This window comes from Mirounga angustirostris, unplaced genomic scaffold, assembly GCF_029215605.1.
Source record: "Mirounga angustirostris isolate CCGP_5_RB_7025 unplaced genomic scaffold, mMirAng1.0.hap1 SCAF_16, whole genome shotgun sequence".
In the NCBI taxonomy this organism is placed as follows: Eukaryota; Metazoa; Chordata; class Mammalia; order Carnivora; family Phocidae; genus Mirounga; species Mirounga angustirostris.
Window position 1 is genome coordinate 54,992,793 of NW_026991724.1, and position 18,989 is coordinate 55,011,781.

Genomic DNA, 18,989 nt, shown 5'->3' on the forward strand with positions numbered 1-18,989 from the left:
AGGACTTCAGGACCATGACCTGAGCCGAAGGCAGTCGCTTAACCAACTGAGCCACCCAGGCGCCCTTTTTTTTTTAAGATTTATTTATTTTGGAGAGAGCCCAAGTGATAGAGAGCACATGGGGGGCGGGCAGGTGGAAAGGGAGAGAGAGAATCTCAAGCAACTCCCCGCTGAGTGTGAGCCTGAGTGGGCTCAGTCTTACAACCCTGAGATAATGATCTGAGCCAAAATCAAGTCTGTGTTCAACCAACTGAACCACCCAGGTACCCCTATAGAGTTTTTTTTTTTTTTTAAGATTTTATTTATTTATTTGAGAGAGAGAAGAGATAGGGGGGGGGAGGGTCAGAGGGAGAAGCAGACTCCTTGCTGAGTAGGGAGCCCGATGCGGGACTCGATCCCGGGACTCCAGGATCATGACCTGAGCCGAAGGCAGTCGCTTAACCAACTGAGCCACCAAGGCGCCCCCTAAAGAGAGTTTTTTTTTTTAATTTTTTTATTGTTATGTTAATCCCCATACATCATTAGATTTAGATGTAGTGTTCCATGATTCATTGTTTGTGCATAACACCCAGTGCTCCATGCTGAACGTGCCCTCCTCAATACCCATCACCAGGCTAACCCAACCTCCCACCCCCCTCCCCTCTAGAACCCTCAGTTTGTTTTTCAGAGTCCATCGTCTCTCATGGTTCGTCTACCCCTCCGATTTCCCCCCCTTCATTCTTCCCCTCCTGCTACCTTCTTTTTTTTTTTCTCTTAACATATATTGCATTATTTGTTTCAGAGGTACAGATCTGGGACTCAACAGTCTTGCACAATTCACAGCGCTTACCAGAGCACATACCCTCCCCAGTGTCTATCACCCAGTCACCCCATCCCTCCCACCCCATCCCCCACTCCAGCAACCCTCAGTTTGTTTCCTGCGATTAAGAATTCCTCATATCAGTGAGGTCATATGATACATGTCTTTCTCTGTTTGACTTATTTCGCTCAGCATAATACCCTCCAGTTCCATCCACGTTGTTGCAAATGGCAAGATCTCATTCCTTTTGATGGCTGCATAATATTCCATTGTATATATGTACCACATCTTCTTTATCCATTCATCTGTCGATGGACATCTTGGCTCTTTCCAGTTTGGCTATTGTGGACACTGCTGCTATAAATATCAGGGTGCACACACCCCTTTGGATCCCTACATTTGTATCTTTGGGGTAAATATCCAGTAGTGCAATTGCTGGATCATATGGTAGCTCTATTTTCAACTTTTTGAGGAACCTCCATACTGTTTTGCAGAGTGGCTGCACCAGCTTGCATTCCCACCAACGGTGTAGGAGGGTTCCCCTTTCTCCGCATCCTCATCAACATGTGTCATTTCCTGACTTGTTAATTTTAGCCATTCTGACTGGTGTGAGGTGGTATCTCATTGAGGTTTTGATTTGGATTTCCCTGATGCTGAGCGATATTGAGCACTTTTTCATGTGTCTGTTGGCCATTTGGATGTCTTCTTTGGGAAAATGTCTGTTCATGTCTTCTGCCCATTTCTTGATTGGATTCTTTGTTCTAAAGAGAGTTTTTAACAAAGATTCTTACCATTAGAATTTCTAGGTCAACGAGAATGAAAAATTTAAACTGTATAGATAATTCTAAATTACCCTGGGGGGGGAAGATGTATAGATTATATCCTTCACTACCCCCACCTCTTTGCCTGCATAAAATAATGGCTAATATTTCTTAAGTGTGGTCTTTATTTTACTTGGAAATGATGCCAAACAAGATAGTAGCGTAGCGGTGCCTAGGTGGCTCAGTCGTTAAGCGTCAGCCTTCGGCTTGTTCATGATCCCAGGGTCCTGGGATCGAGCCGCCCATCAGGTTCCCTGCTTCTCCCTCTCGCACTCCCCCTGCTTGTGTTCCCTCTCTCGCTATGTCTCTGTCAAATAAATAAAATGTTAAAAAAAAAAAAAAAGGTAGTAGCATAAAAGATCATTTGATCACTCTCCAGTGCCCGGGTATTTTGGGGAAACACTTGAGTATATTTGAAGCCTCACCCCCTCCCTTCCCTACCAGAGGTAGCCCCCTACCAGGTCCCTGAGGAGATCTATTTTCGCAGCCCCGCCCTCCACCATCAGTCGGCCCTTTGGACAGGCCTCCGACCTACCTAATCCAGAACTGCGCTACTCGTTCTTACCTCCACTCCGCCCCACTCTCAAATCTCACCAGAACTCGAAGTCTCCCTTATTTCGTCCATGGTCTGACCGCCACCCCTCTAACGCCTTGGCTCCTACAAACCTCGAAGGCTGTCGAAGGCTCCTCTTGTCCTTAGCTCCCAAGGTCTTCCCCACCGAGGGGAACTGCACTTCCTGCAAAGATGGCCGCCCCCACGGTGCTCGTCTGTAATGGCTCACGGGCGCCGCCATCTTCCCCAGAGGCTAACTAGAAAACCACCCGGCGACGCGCGCCTTGGATAGGGTCCGCCTCTGAAGACTTACTCATTACAGCGCTGTAGCCAACAAGAAGGCGGAAAAGGCAAGGAGATACCCCCAATCGATTCCAGTTTCCTCTTTCGGCGCTCGGCCGCCGCCGCCGCTTCAGCCTCTCGGGCCCAGATCGCCGAGGCGGGCGTGGCCACGTGCGTCATAGAGCCGCCTCCGCGTCCAGAACTTCCGGAAACGCTGCGAGGTGAAGACAAACCTGAAGCGTCCCTAGCGACCGCTAGGGAGCGCGGGGATGGGGTAATTTGGGAAGTGAGTTCGGTCGTTGGTAGCTGCTGGTGGAGTCTGGGGAAGCTCCGCGTCAGGTGGGTGTCTCCGGAATGAGGCGCCTGTGGGGCCAGTAAACTGCCTTTTTGCGGATTTGTTTTGGTTCGGTATCCGCCCTTCCGCGGTCTGTTATTTTTTTTTTTTTTAAAGATTTTATTTATTTATTTGAGAGAGAGAATGAGAGAGAGAGAGCACATGAGAGGGGGGAGGGTCAGAGGGAGAAGCAGGCTCCCTGCTCGGGACTCGATCCCGGGACTCCAGGATCATGACCTGAGCCGAAGGCAGTCGCTTAACCGACTGAGCCACCCAGGCGCCCCATCTTTCTTTTTTTTTTTTAATAAAGATTTTATTTATTTGAGAGAGAATGAGATAGAGAGAGAGCATGAGAGGGGGGAGGGTCAGAGGGAGAAGCAGACCCCCCGCCGAGCAGGGAGCCCGATGCGGGACTCGATCCCGGGACTCCAGGATCATGACCTGAGCCGAAGGCAGTCGCTTAACCGACTGAGCCACCCAGGCGCCCAAGCGTATGAAGAAATTAATGGCCGAGGGCCCGACTGTCAGCGTCGGTTGTCGGTGTGAGTGATTCTACTTGTGGGGCCTTGTGACGAAGAACTGGAGTGGTATAGGTGTGTGTCAGTGCACACGCGCTGTCTTGTCCAGGTTCACACTTCACTGTGGGGCTCAGACACGGGGAAACCTGGGGTGAAGGGTGTTAGCAAATGGGCGTTTCTGGTTAAGATTTCAGACTTAAGGGGCGCCTGGGTGGCTCAGTCGGTTAAGAGTCTGCCTTGGCTCTCAGATCGTGGTCTCAGGATCCTGGGATGAGGCCGGCGTCGGTCACCCTGCTCAGCGGGTAGTCCACTTCTTCCTCTCCCTCCGCCCCTCCCCCTGCTTGTGTGCTCGCTCTCTTTAAATTTAATTTTAAAAGATTTTAAATTTATTCATTTGAGAGAGACAGAGAGAAGGAGCGAGCACATGAGAAACGGGGCGGGTCAGAGGGAGAGGGAGAAGCCGACTCTCCGCTTAGCAGGGATGATCGATGCGGGGCTCGATCCGAGGACTCTGGGATCAGGACTTGACCTGAAGGCAGACGCCTAGCTGACTGAGCCACCAGGCTACCTTAAGGATATAAATTTCTCTCCATGCACTGCTTTAGTCTACTTCTCGCTAGTTTTGATGTTTAAAATTTTCTGTCGGTGTATTGGTATTCTATTGGTATGTAACAAATTACCACAGACTTAGTGGTTTAAAACAACACACATTTATTGTCTCGGTTTCTACAGTTCACAAGTCCAGGCACAGTTTACCTGGGTCCTCTGCTCTGAGTCTCGCAAGGCCATAATCGTTTCCCAGACTGTGCTGTCATTTGGAGGCTCAGCAGGGGAAGAATTTGCTTCCAAACTCCCTTAGGTTGTTGCAGAAATCATTTCGTTCCTGCTGTGTGATTGCGGAGCCCAACCTTTTTGCTGGCTCTAAGCTGGCGGGCCAACCTCAGGTCCTCAAGGCCCTCTTTGGTTCCTTGTTACATAGCCCTCTCCATAAGAAGTTCACACCATGGCTGTTTGCTTCTGCAAAGCCAACAAGAGAGAATCAAGCTCCGGTTGGCTAAGACATAGTCTTATATAATGTAACGTAACTATGGGAGTGATATCACATCACCTTTGGTGTATTCTTTTGGCTGGAATGAAGTCACAGATCCCACCCATGCTCAAAGGGAGTGGATTATGCGGGGATGACACCCCAAAACCAGAGATCATGGGGCCTACCCCTTTAAGTTTAAAGAATTTTCAAATTTTCATTGTGTTTTCTTTTTTGACCTGTTATTTAATTTATTTAATAATTTTCAAATATGTGAGGATTTTGCAGTTTGTTTTCTTTTATTAATTTTTAACTTAGTTCATGACAGTTGGAGAACATGCTCTGTATTATTTCAGTCCTTTTAAATGAGTAGAGACTTGTCTTCTGGCCAAATACATGATGAATGTTTGTAAAAGTTTCACATGTATTTGGAAAGTGTGCATGTGTTTTCTTGAGGGGTATTAGCATGACCCTTGAGTCATGTTTACTATTCACATTATTAACATATTCTTCATTCTTCTTCATTTTTTGTTTGCTCATCTTACCAGTGAGTAAGCGAGATATATTAAAATTTCTTACAACAAATGTGAATTTTCAGTTTTTCCCGTAGTTGTTGATTTTTGCCTTACATATTTTAAATTCATGTAGTTAATTTTTAGATAACTATGGTGAGAACCTTTTATCATTATGAAATACTTCTCTATCCTGTTATTTTTTCCCTTGAAGTCCTCTTTCTTTTGGTTAACATTTTCATATTATATCTTTTACAGTCCTTTTAATCTTTCTGTATCCTTCAGTATTAGATATAAAAATATTGAGAGGGCAAGGATGTTTTTATCTCTTCAAAGATAGGAATTTTTTCTTTTGCTTCTCCCGGGTGTTTATGAGTCCTAGCAATCCAAGTTCATATTTCCTTAAGGGATTGAGAATTTTTAGGCTCACCCAATGATTTGAAGTTGGGCTGCAGTCCACCTTTATTTTTAGGACACTGTCTTTGGGGTCTCAAGCCAAAAAGCTGGTGTTCCCAGGGCTTTGATCTTGGTAGATCCAGGACTCTTGGCTTGCATTCCTTTGACCTTGTCTTGGTCAAGATAAGCACATAAGCACAGCTCAGTCCCAAAACCAACTCTTTGTTATTAGCAGGGACTCTCTGGTGTAAGTGGCCCCAAGTAAAGGAGCTACTTCTCTGCATTTGAGTTTTTCCCACATCTCAGTCCAGTTCTCTCAAAGGTGAAGGCTTGGTTCATTTATTTTCAGTATCATTTCTTATAGATATTTAAAAGTTCAATTTCCTTCTTTTACTTCAGTATTTCCTAGGTTTACATACATAGTGCTTTCATTGCCATTTAATACTAAATAAGTCAGAGCTTTCATTTATATTGCTTTTTTATTATGTTCAGTTAGCCAACATATAATACATCATTAGTTTTAGATGTAGTGTTCAACCATCTATTAGTTGCATATAACACCCAGTGCTCATCACAACACGTGTCCTCCTTAATACCCATCACCCAGCTTCTTCCACTCCTTCCCTTCTGAAACCCTCAGTTTGTTTCCTGGAGTCCTGAGTCTCTCATGGTTTGTCTCCCTCTCTGATTTCTTCCCATTCAGTTTTCCTTCCCTTCCCCTATGGTCCTCTGCACTATTCCTTATGTTCCACATATGCGTGAAACCATATAATTGTCTTTCTCTGCTTGACTTATTTCACTTAGCATAATCCCCTCCAGTTCCCTCCATGTCAACGCAAATGATAGGTATTCATCCTTTCTGATGGCTGAGTACTATTCCATTGTATATATGGACCACATCTTCTTTATCCATTCATCTGTTGAAGGGCATCTTGGCTCCTTCCACAGTTTGGCTATTGCGGACATTGCTGCTATGAACATTGGGGTGCACGTGCCCCTTCTTTTCACTACATCTTTGTCTTTGGGGTAAATACCTAGGAGTGCAATTGCTGGGTCATAGGGTAGCTCTATTTTTAACTTTTTGAGGCACCCCCACACTGTTTTCCAAAGTGGCTGTACAACTTGTATTCCCACCAACAGTATAAGATGGTTCCCCTTTCTCCACATCCTTGCCAACATATGTAGTTTCCTGCCTTGTTAATTTTTGCTATTCTAACTGGTGTAAGGCAGTATCTTATTGTGGTTTTGATTTGTATTCCCTGATGGCTAGTGTTGTTGAACATTTTTTCATGTGTCTGTTAGCCATTTGTATGTCTTCTTTGGAGACGTGTCTGTTCATGTGTTCTGCCCATTTCTTGACTGGATTATTTGGTTTTTGGGTGTTGAGTGTGAGAAGTTCTTTATAGATCTTAGATACTAGTTCTTTATCCATAATGTCATTTGCAGATATCTTCTCCCATTCTGTAGGTTGCTTTTTAGTTTTGTTGACTGTTTCCTTTGCTGTGCAGAAGTTTTTATCTTGATGAGGTCCCAGAAGTTCATTTGTGCTTTTGTTTCCCTTCCCTTTGGAGACATATCTTGAAAGAAGTTGCTGTGGCCGAGGTCGAAGAGGTTGCTGCCTGTGTTCTCCTCTAGGATTTTGATGGATTCCTGTCTCACATTGAGGTCTTTCATCCATTTTGAGTTTATCTTTGTATAGGCGTAAGAGAATGGTCCAGCTTCATTCTTCTGCATGAGGCTGTCCAATTTTCCCAGCACCATTTATTGAAGAGACTGTCTTTTTTCCATTGGATATTCTCTCCTGCTTTGTCGAAAATTAGTTGATCATAGAGTTGAGGGTCCATTTCTGGAGACTATATTCTGTTCTGTTGATCTATGTGTCTGTTTTTGTGCCAATACCATGCTGTCTTGATGATCACAGCTTGGAAATATAGCTTAAAGTCAGGCATTGTGATGCCCCCAGCTTTGGTTTTCTTTTTCAACAATCCCCTGGTGATTCGGGGTCTTTTCTGGTTCCATACAAATTTTAGGATTGTTTGTTCCAGCTCTGTGAAAAATGTCGATGGTAATTTGATAGGCATTGCATTGAATGTGTAGATTACTCTGGGTAGCGTAGACATTTCCACAATGTTTATTCTTCCAATCCATGAGTATGGAATCTTTTTCCATCTCTTTGTGTCTTCCTCAATTTCTTTCATAAGTGTTCTGTATTTTCTAGAGTATAGATCCTTTACCTCTTTGGTTAGGTTTATTCCTAGGTACCTTACAGTTTTTGATGCAATTGTAAATGGAATTGATTCCCTTATTTCTCTTTCTTCCATCACATTGTTAGTGTATAGAAATGCAGCTGATTTCTGTGCATTGATTTTGTATCCTGCCATGTTGCTGAATTGCTGTATGAGTTCTAGCAATTTTGGGGTGTAGTCTTTTGGGTTTTCCAGATAAAGTATCATGTCATCTTCGAAGAGAGAGAGTTTGACTTCTTTTTTGCTGATTGAATATCTTTTATTTCTTTTTGTTGTTTGATTGCTGAGGCTAGGACTTCTAGTGCTATGTTGAACAACAGTGGTGAGAGTGGGCATCCCTGTTGTGTTCCTGACCTTAGGGGAAAAGCACTCAGTTTTTCCCCATTGAGAATGATATTCTCTTTGGGCTTTTTGTAAATGGCTTTTATGATATTGAGGTATGTTCCCTCTATCCCAGTACTTTGAAGAGTTGTTTTGTTTTGTTTCGTTTTTGTTAGAACAACTCAGCAAAATAAAATTCCGGTTTATTGTTGGACAACATTGTTTCACACATACATCAAACAGGCCAAAAAAAAAATAAATAAACAACAACTTCATAGACAAAAAAGGAAAAAAGAAACCTTTTATCTTTGGCCTTTTTAACCATCTCATACAAACCAACTACTTATAGTACAGCTAAGTACATACACAAAAATAGTTACTGGAATGCTCAGAATAAGATTTTTTGTTGTTTTTGCTTTTTTTTACAAGTTTTTTTTTTTCTCCTTTGAGATTATAATAACATGGTCACAGCACAAGTAAAGTCAGAAGTAAGACAGAGAACGCTCCCAAGACTGGTTTGGTGATCTGAGGTCATTAAAAATGGCTGACCCCATGGGGTGTTTGGGTGGCTCAGTCATTAAGCGTCTGCCTTGGCTCAGGTCATGATCCCAGGGTCCTAGGATCGAGCCCCGCATTGGGCTCCCTGCTCCGTGGGAAGCCTGCTTCTCCCTCTCCCCCTGTTTGTGTTCCTGCTCTCGCTCTCTCTCTGTCAAATAAATAAATAAAATCTTTAAAAAAATGGCTGACCCCTAACAATATGTACAAAAATGTAAAATGTAAATAAAAGTACCAACAAATTTTCCTCTTTAAAGTACTTTTAAGAAACAAAAGCAGGGCCTTGGAAGTTTTGGTTCTTCTTTCCTCCCCTGTTGCAAACTCACCTTGTGTTCTGGTTGGGTGGTGGAGAGCGTGTGTCATCTGTGGGTGGCGCTGCCCGCGTTGGGCAGGTGGGCGGGACTCTCGAAGGTGACCACGTTTAGATCTGAGACGGGAAGTGGAGGGTTAAGAGGTCACGGTGGCCTTTTTTTGTTAAGTTTAACTTTTCCTTTTTTTGCTGTCTAGTCATCCTCATTAGTCTTCTGCTTCTTGGTGTCGACATCGTCATCTTCATCATCTTCAGCTGCCCGTTTATCCGTAGCTGCCTCGGCCTCCTCATCTTCATCTCCATCTTCTTCCTCACCGTTACTTCCTCCTCCTCTTCCAACCCCCCTTTTCCTCTTCTTCATCTACCTCATTGTCAGCCTCCTGCTCCCCATTTTCCTCATTAGCGTTCCCATTAGCAGGTGCATCTCTTCCATTCTCTGCGCCCTCCACAACTTCCTTCTTCTCCTTTAAGTCCTTTGTGGTGATCTCAGAGCTGGTGTCCATGGATGTATCTGACATGATGGGGTACCCCGGTGACCCGATGCAGCGGATTTAAAAAAAGCAAGAGTTCGAGGACGCTGGCGAGAAAGCTGCCGGAGTCCGCGGTGGCGGAGGAGGTGGGGCAGAGGTGGTTGCTTCGTGGAACTGGGAGCCCAACAGGGAACAATGCAAAGATGGCTTTTCAGAGCAGCCAGCGGGGCTGTACTTTGAAGAGTTTTAATCAGGAAAGGATGCTGTATTTTATCAAATGCTTTTTTTGCAGCAATTGAGAGGATCATATGGTTCTTGTCTCTTATTAATGTTATCTATCACGATGATTGATTTGCGAATGTTGAACCACCCTTGCATCCCAGTAATAAACCCCACCTGGTGGTGGTGAATAGTCCTTTTAATGTACTGTTGAATCCTATTGGCTAGTATCTTGTTGAGTATTTTGGCATCCATGTTCTTCAGGGATATTGGTCTGTAATTCTCCTTTTTTTTTTTTTTTTAAGATTTTATTTATTAGAGAGAATGAGAGAGAGAGAGAGCACATGAGAGGGGGGAGGGTCAGAGGGAGAAGCAGACCCCCCGCCGAGCAGGGAGCCCGATGTGGGACTCGATCCCGGGACTCCAGGATCATGACCCGGGCCCAAGGCAGTCGCTTAACCGACTGAACCACCCAGGCGCCCCATCTTTTTTTTTTTTAAATAAAGATTTTATTTATTTATTTAAGAGAGAATGAGATAGAGAGACAGCATGAGGGGGGGAGGGTCAGAGGGAGGAGCAGGCTCCTCGCTGAGCAGGGAGCCCGATGCGGGACTCGATCCCGGGACTCCAGGATCATGACCTGAGCCGAAGGCAGTCGCTTAACCAACTGAGCCACCCAGGCGCCCTGTAATTCTCCTTTTTGATGGGGTCTTTGGTTGTGGGATCAGGGTAATGCTGGCCTCACAGAATGAGTTTGGAAGTTTTCCTCCCATTTCTATTTTTTTTGAAACAGCTTCAGTAGAATAGGTATGATTTCTTCTTTAAATGTTTGGTAGAATTCCCCCGGGAAGCCATCTGGCCCTAGACTCTTGTTTTTTGGGAGGTTTTTGATCACTGCTTCAATTTCATTACTGATTTGTTGTATGTGTGGATAGTGAATTCTATTTTCTTCTGATAAGCTAACAAGTTTCATTGAGAATATGTGATATAGTTCCTTCTTTTTTTTTTTTTTTTGAGAGAGAGAATGAGAGAGAGAGAGCACATGAGAGGGGGGAGGGTCAGAGGGAGAAGCAGACCCCCCGCTGAGCAGGGAGCCCGATGCGGGACTCGATCCCGGGACTCCAGGATCATGACCTGAGCCGAAGGCAGTTGCTTAACCAACTGAGCCACCCAGGCGCCCCATGATATAGTTCCTTCTTGTCATTTGCTCTCACCTCTCCTTGCTCACGCAGGTTAACTTACCTCTCCCTTGGATCTCTCTTTCCCATGAAGTCTCCTGGTAAATCAGTGTTTCTTCCCACTTCTTCAGTCTTTCACAGTCCAACAGCAGCACATGACCAAGGGCAGTCTTGGTATCAAAAATCTTCAATGGATCTTTTTACTCAATCTGTCATAACCTAATTTTTAAGGGAAAGGTTCACCCTATTGGGGAACAATTCTCCCTGAGCCTCTCAATTTTTTTTCATATATTGTATCAGCTTCTGTTCTGGACTAGCTTGCAAAGGTTTTTGTGTAACAGCCTCTGAGGATGGCAATGCTGTCTTTCTTGGGGGAAAGGGCAGATTAACTACCTGACCAATGTACTAGACCGATGTACAGAGGCAAATGTTGGGCAGGTGCATTTATGATTTACTTGAAAAGACTGGCTTTTCTGAAGCTTAGTGTTCTTCAGCTGTGACACGAACCTACTGTATGTGCAGCATCCACCTGGATCTCTTTGCATGGCCTCCATGAGGCTTGTGGAAGCACAGGGAAGAGATGTGAACCAGAAACTCTTGCTGCCTGTTGTTCATGAATAACTATGCCTTTTGTCTCTGTCCCTGGACTCTCATGTCTTCTCCCAGCATCCATGCAACTAGCAGGCTAACTTACTGGTTTGCAAATGGAGTAACATCTTACACCCTTTACCTTTCTTGACAGTCTTGGCAGGGAGGATGGGATAGCCATTGAACCCTACAGGCACTGGCCTTTGGGAGTTGCCATAGTAGCAGAGAGAGAAGCTAAGTTAATGTGGTCCTTAGGGCCTCCCTCAGTCTGTATGGAGTGATATAAGAGAATTCCACAGGCTGGGTAGCTTATACCCAAGTTCATATGTCACAGTTTTGGAGGATGAAAATCTGAGATCAGGGTGCCAGTGTGGTCGGCGAGGCCCTTCCTGTGGGTTGCAGCCTTCTGGGATCTTCACAAGGTGGGAGGAGCGAGGGAGCTCTCAGGCCTCTTAGTAAAGGGCCCCAATCCCATTCATGGGGCAGAGCCTCCCAATCACTTCCCAAAGGCCCCACATCCAAATGTCATCGCCTTGGGAGTTAGGTCTCACTGTATGAAATTTGAGGGGACACAAAGAGGCCATAGCCGGACCCTTTGGGAAAAGTTCAACACCAGTTGTTTCTACATCACAATGTAATAGGCATTGTGGTGCTACAGGCTTGTGCTTCCCATCCCAGAAGTGCCAGAGGGGAGTTTCCCAGTCAGGGTGAGGTGTAGGTAGAGAAGTGTTACTGGGACACAGGGCCTTTCATTTGCCACCAGTGGGGTGGGGGGTGATTGAGGGGAGTAAGGATTTAGGTCAACCTCTGATATACCAGGTTCTCAGAACGTACGTGATATTCTGTCCGTTGGCAAGTTAGAGGCCTGAGTCTCAGTTGCCCTGTCTCAGGGGCTATCACCTCTCTGCCAGTAGGGGTGGCTGATATAACCTGACCAAATTCAGAGTCCTGTTTCCCAGTGACAATTCACTGGAACTCTATGGCAAGGTGCACAGTGCTCATTCCCTCCAACAGTGAAGGAAAACCCTGGTCTCTTTGGCTTCCCATCATTTAAAAGGGGGTCCAGCCCCTACTGGACTCCTGGCATATGGGAGATGACACAAGTCTCTGTTAGGGATGAGTCTGTCCTTTGGAGCCTTTGGCAAAGGGAGGAAGCCTCCACCTGGAAACCCCACTTGGTGTATGGATTTGGGACCTCCTGACACAACTAACAGGCGTGCCCTTTTAAAATAGCAGTGATTGGGGCGCCTGGGTGGCTCAGTCGTTAAGCGTCTGCCTTCGGCTCAGGTCATGATCCCAGGGTCCTGGGATCGAGCCCCACATCGGGCTCCCTGCTTGGCGGGAAGCCTGCTTCTCCCTCTCCCACCTCCCCTGCTTGTGTTCCCTCTCTCACCGTGTCTCTCTCTGTCAAATAAATAAATAAAATCTTTAAAAAATAAAATAAAATAAAATAGCAGTGATTAAAACCCAAACTAAATGAAGTTTTTTACAAAAGAGCGATGAGCTTATTAGGGAGCTCTCCTCAAAACTGACCCTTAGATGTGTTGTGAGTGTGATGAGGGACCAGAAGGCAAGCTGAGAACAAAGCACAAGCTGACACCCCGCAAATTGAACCCTACAGGCACTGGCCTTTGGGAGTTGCCATAGTAACAGAGAGACGCTAAGTTAATGTGGTCCTTGGGGCCTCCCTCAGTCTGCGTGGAGTGGTATAAGAGAATCCCACAGGCTGGGTAGCTTATACCCAAATTCATATCTCAGACTCACCCTACCCCGCTGGTGGCACATGAAAGGCCCTGTGTCCCAGTAACACTTCTCTACCTGCACCTCACCCTGACTGGGACAACCCTTGCTGTCCTAAAGCTAAGGGAAGGAAAAACAAATGGTTAATTATAGAGATTATAGTCCTGCAAGACGTGAGTCTCCCTCAGTTTACAAATGTCTTAGAGATTTACAAGAAAAAAGCATTCTTACCAATAACCTAACTTCCAGAAGGAAGTGTCTTAATATTAATGCTTTGCTAGAGGGAAAAACCACCTTGACTTGACAATGGCAAGTCCTCCAATATCTTGTAGGTCCTCTTTAGCGTATGAAATTTCTTTTGAAAATCTCCCTTTTCTTTACCTCCCCCAACTCCCAAGTATATAATAGCCACCCCTCACAGTCCAGGTGCAGCAGCACTTTCTGCCCATGGGTCCTGTCCCCACGCTTTAATAAAATCACCTTTTTGCATCAAAGATGTCTCAAGAATTTTTTCTTGGCCATCGGCTCCTGACCTCACCAACATTCAAAAACTACATCAGCTCTCTGGCCTGATATTCCAGTTTTGGAATGAGTCAACACGGACTCGACTGTAACAGGGTAGGAAGGGCCCCAAAAGTCCCGTGTCCCATAGAAAGTGCATATTCAAGAATGAAGGCTGATTCTTTCCAGCAGCATCTCAGCTTGACAGGAATAAGTGGTACCTATCCCTTCACAGGAAATTTTAAGCTCCACATTGTAGCCAAAGCCACTGGTCCTAGGAACCCTCATGCATGGCCCTGATCACTGATGGTTTAGGTGTCCCCTGGGCCACTGGGTCTGGTTAGTCTCATGCCACCTCTGCAGAACCGAAATCAGAGGCAGGTCCTTCCTTCATTGTCACATCTCAGAAACCTGGGCTGCTGCCAAGGGTCCAGCTGTTCAGTATGTTATTTGGAAAACTATGGACCTGCAGATTAAGGACCCCCTCCATCCACTCACTGCCTTGTTGGGCTATGTACTGTGGAAACCAATTGCAGTGCTGAAATACTTGTCTGGGTCACTCATTTAGATGCCTATGGTAAGGGTCTGTTCTTCACAGAGACTGACCAGAATCAAGCTGCTGATTGAGCCTGTTTCTGACGCAAGAGGTATCTCTGCATGGCACACTTGTGACACCCCCCCCCAGCATTATTGAGGTATATTTGAGAAATAAAATCGTATGACACTTAAAATGCACCCTTAGCTATGAATACCCATAGTCTCAGTGAGCTGGTAGGGTGGTGGGGAGATCTTGGGCACATGGAGGTCAAGGATTGAAATATACAACACCCCCACCGTTCCCTTTTTACAGGAAGCAGCAGTTTCCTAAGTGGAGTGGTGAGGGGTGTTTGGAAAAGAAACTTGGGTTGTTCAGATGTGTCCAGGAGTCCTAGCTCAGCCTTGCCCTTCAAGAGGTGCAACGAAGGGGGAAGAATCATCCCAGGCCTTCCCTTCCCCATCCCCAACTCCCTCTGTTAAGGTGGTCCTCAGAGGTGGGTGGGGGACTTTGATGAGTGAGGCTTGGAACAGAGATTAGTCAGAGGCAACAGTGCTCCCACTGTGTGAGGAGACCGACTCCGACGCATGGTCACAGTGCCAGCCCTAGGGATGGATTTTCGGAGACAGAGACAGACGGACACGCGGGGTTGTGATGGTGGTGGTTGTAGGTGGTTCTGGGGGCTGGAGGACCAAGGCTGAAGAGAAGCAGTGAAGGGGAGACATTTATGCAGAGATCTGAGCATTAAATAGGAACTGCTCTCCAAGTAAAGGGATGGTTTGGATAAATGCTGTTTGACGTGAAAAAGCATGATGTCGTGAGAGGGCACGAATTTTCCAGGACCGCTGACGTGTAAAACCGGGAGTGGAAGATGTGCCTAAACCCGGTTTAGGAACCAGACCCACAAGGGCCTTGAATATCAGCCCGAGGGTTTTGAGTTTCATCCAGAGTAAGGCAAGTCACCACCCTTCTTTGGGCCTCCGCATAATAAGGCAAAAACCAAGGCTCACTCCCGTCTCCTCCCTCACAAAGTTGCCGCTAAAAGCCCACCAGCCACCAGGACACGAGCAGGAGCCAAAACTTGCAGGCTGTCTGGGTACCCCCCCCACATGACGTCATGCAATCCTAGCAACGCATGCGCAGAAGCTTTGTGCCGGACTCGCCAGAGGGCAGGTTTTGCCTCCTTTGAATCCCTCCGTTTATTGGCTAGGAACAACTGCTCGTCTCGCTCGTTGTCAGCGGCGACGTAGGCGGGTACAATCTTGGTCTCTAAGATACCGCGTACTTCCGTTTCCTTCCCCTCTCCGAAGTACTGAGGCAGCCTGACCGCAATGCCTTCGACCAATGGCAAATGGGCAGTGGGCGGGGCCTCGCTTGTCTGGACCAACGAAATGCGGGTTTGGCCCGGCGTAGCGCGGCCAATGACCGTGGGGCAGCCCCTGTAAAGTGGCTCGGGCGCCCCCACGCTCGTCTTTCGCCCTCTTTCCAGCCCTACCCCTCCCTGCCCCTTTTTCAGCACGGCGCCGGCCGCAGCCTGACAGGGACGGGACGGAGCCAAGATGGCGGCCGCCGACGGCGACGACTCGCTGTACCCCATCGCGGTGTTGATAGACGAGCTTCGCAACGAGGATGTTCAGGTCCGGAGGCCCCGGGGGTCTTGGGGAATACGGGAAGGGGTAATGGGGGCGCGGACGGCCCTCGCGGAGAAGGCTCAGTGTTCGCTGGGAGTGGCGGAAGGGGGCGGCGGCCAATCAGCGCCCAGCTCTCACGTCTCCAGGACCCCAGGCTGGATGAGGCGGCGCACGGGATTGGGTATTAGCCCACCGGAGGGCGGGAGGCAGGCCACCCTGGAGGGGTCCCGGGCCTGCCAAGGTGCGCGCGGCGGCCCGGGTCCACGGAAGCCGCGACCGGGGAAGGGGTCGGGCCACTGGGTGGGGCAGGGGGAAGGGCTCGGTGATTGGCGGCTGCCGCTGAATGGCCCCTTGGGGACGGGGGCACGCGGCTTGCTCCGAGTGGGGGAGGGGCCCGGGCAGGTTTTCTCCTTACTCTGCTCCGGCGGCTGGGCCCCCGCACTGTGGGGTGAACTTCCTAAATGAGGACCGAGAGATGACAGCTCCCTTCCCCAGTTCCTGCTCTCCCTTCCTCTTCGGTTTCCGTGTAGATTCCCGAAGGGGAGGGGCGGCGAAATCACTCCGTTCCCAAGGGGGCAACTAGCCAAATCGAAACGCGGATTTAGGTAGAAATTCTCCCCCCTTCTGGGATCCTGCCGAGCCGCGGGTGGGCGGTTTACTCAACAGGCTAACACGTTTCTGGGGAGCGGGACGGGGGCCCGGCTGAGCCGCGCTGGCGAATGGTTGAGAAGGCTAAGGACTCCAGGGTTTGTCCATCCCAGCTCCACCTCCCACCCGCCGTGTGACCTTGTGCAAATTACTTCGCGGCTCTGGGCCCGTTTTCCCTGAAATGTGGGCTAATAATAGTTTAGGCCTCCCTGGGTGGTTGTGATGGACTAGATGAGTTAAGACTACGAGTAAAATAGAACGGTGCCTCGTTGTTATATAAAGGCCCAGTAAATGTTAGCGGCAGTTATTGGGAGGAGTGATTGAAGAGCTCCCATTCCACTTATAGGGGCCTCAATTTTTGTTTATGAAATTGAGCGGACGTCACTGGGCGCAGCCTCTGAAGTTCGAGGTACATCACTGGTTGTGGAGTCAGACAGACTCCTGGCGCTTCTACTTCTTCCTAATTGACATGGGCAAGTTGGGTAATCTCCTTAGTCCTTGGCTTTCCTCTTCTCTCAAATGGAGGTAATTATCTAGTTCATAGGGCTCTTGTGTGAATTCGTTTGTTCAGTAAACACTTGCCACCTATCAGTTAGGGCCCTGAGGACGTAATGGTGACACCAGTTGGTATTCAGGAGGCACCAGCTGTGAAACAGCTGAATACATTATGAACAGGTGCGAGATGTGGGAAGACAACAACAGGGTATTGTGATGGTGAATCAGTATTGGGCCTCAGCTCTGAGTAGGGCATTATTTTAGGCACAGGTATACAACAGGGAACCAAAACTAGTGGCCTCATGGAGCTTTATGTCGCAGTGCGGGGAAACTGACGATGAGACAATTAAGTTAAAATGTACACTATGTAAGATGGCGATAAGTGCTTTGGAGAAAAATGAAGCAGGGATGTGGAGGACAGGAAAGTGTTACAAGTTTAGATAGAATGGCTAGGGAAGGCCTTATTGCGAAGGGGACATTTGAGCAGAGATGTGAACCTGAGGAGCAGGCCCTCATAGATATCTGGGGAATAGCATTCCAGGTAAAGGAAGCGAGTGCAAAGGTCCTGAGGCAGCAATATGCAATGCATGTTCTGTGAACTGCAGGAAGCCAGTGTGACTGGAGCCAAGAGAATGAGTCGTTGGTGTTGGGAGATGAAAATGAAAGGGGCTATGACTCAGAAGGATCTTGTGAGCAGTCACTTAAACCAGGTGTTGCCAGATCATTGAGCACGATTCAAGAAGGAGTTCTTGAGATGTTTTACAGTGCAACTTGACAAGTTTATTTAGTAGCATGGGGGTAGAAGGAGCTGTACTTCTGCTGTATGAAGCCAGTGGTTATATGCTTAGTGCTCAAGGGGCAGGGGACGTGCAGGGAGTATTAGATCATAAATGTTTTCTTTGGATTTCTACTCGTAAAACTACTTTCACAAGGTTTCTCTGGTGCTTATCATTTAGCTTGGTATTAACTCTTGGTGAGATGTATAGGCAGTCATGAGACCCTTTAAGAACGTAGCAAACAGCTCCTATTTGCTCCTTACTGAAACTATGCAGGCTATACGTCAGCCTTCTGGGCTAAAGGTGAACATTTTCCTGCTTCTTTCCCTCATCACAGGGATTGGCAAATGGCCAGGGGTGGCCCTTTGCGTTTTTATTTTTAAATAAATTATTATTTGAAAACACAGACCCTTTCATTTACATACTATCCAGGGCTGCTTTTGTGACACAACGGCAGGGTAGAATTGAGTAGTTGCAACAGAGACCGTTTGGCCCCTTAAAGCCTATAATATTTCCTACCTAGTTCTTTACAGTAAAGAGAATGCCAGCCTTTGACTTAAGCCACCTCTGTATTAAATCCCATCCTCTCTTCCCCACCCTGCCCACCTCCCTGCCCCCAAAGTGGCCCATGTTATCAGGTCCTTACAAACCTTGGTAGACATGTGCTGTTCAGTGTGGTGGCCACTTTGTGGCTGTTGAACACATGAGATGTGGCTAGATTGAGTTGAGATGTACTTGTAAATAACATACATACCAGATTTCAAAGACGTGCTATGGAGAGTGTTAAACATCTCAGTGAAGCTTTTCATCTTGATTACCCGTTGAAATGATAAAAATTTGGGGTTGAATAAAATACATTAAGATTAATTTTGTATGCGTATTACTTTTTTAAAATGTTACCAGAAAATATAAACTTACATGTATGGCTTGCGTTTATTGTCTGCATTTTCTTTCTTTTTTTTTTTGTCTGCATTTTTTTTCTATTGGGTTTTTATTTTTTTAAACACTAAATATTTTGTTCTACAACTTGCACTTTTCACTTAGTATTTCTTCCGTATCTTTTCATGCAGGTACATACAGATCTGTGTTTAAAAGGAGTTTGAACATTTTCCCAAGAATCAGAGACCAAATCTCAGAGATTGCATCTGTGCCCATGTGTGTGGGCTTTCTGAGGACAGGGCTTGGCTCTGATTCATCTCTTAGGATTCAGTGGCTCAGTACAGGCCTCAGAATTGAGGAGCTCAGAAAGGGTTGAATAAAAATAACAGCTGGTATCTCTTGGGTGCTTGCTCTAAGCTAACTGCTACAAAGGGCAGTACATTTACGAGCTTCCTGAATTCTCAGCCACCCTCTGAAGTAGGTCCTGTGCATACCTACGTTTTCCTGATGAGGAAATGAAGCACAGCATAGTATGTAACTTGGCCAAATTCATGCAGCTGAGAAGTGGAGGACCCAGGAAAGGTTCCCAAAGGAAGTGTAAGACCTGAGGAGAGAAGAGAATTTCGGGTGGACAGAGACTTGCTGACCATATCCA

General features: G+C 46.7%; 1 protein-coding gene and 1 pseudogene across 4 annotated transcripts in view; one reads left to right on the forward strand and one right to left on the reverse strand.

Moving 5' to 3' along the window:
• Nucleotides 1-8,235: 8,235 nt before the first annotated feature.
• Nucleotides 8,236-9,264, reverse strand: LOC123856142 (prothymosin alpha-like; annotated as a pseudogene).
• Nucleotides 9,265-15,370: 6,106 nt separating this feature from the next.
• Nucleotides 15,371-18,989, forward strand: part of LOC123856093 (serine/threonine-protein phosphatase 2A 65 kDa regulatory subunit A alpha isoform) — a 48,828-nt gene continuing 45,209 nt past the window's right edge. For 3 of the 4 annotated variants that reach the window (XR_010408296.1, XR_010408297.1, XM_064581780.1), the window contains exon 1: nt 15,371-15,542. Coding sequence is in view for 2 of the 4 variants with exons in the window: in XM_064581780.1 (XP_064437850.1) it covers nt 15,465-15,542 (78 nt within the window). In the remaining 2 variants the exon portion in view is untranslated. The remainder of the gene's footprint in view (nt 15,543-18,989) is intronic. The other variant, XM_045892219.3, reaches the window with a different exon arrangement.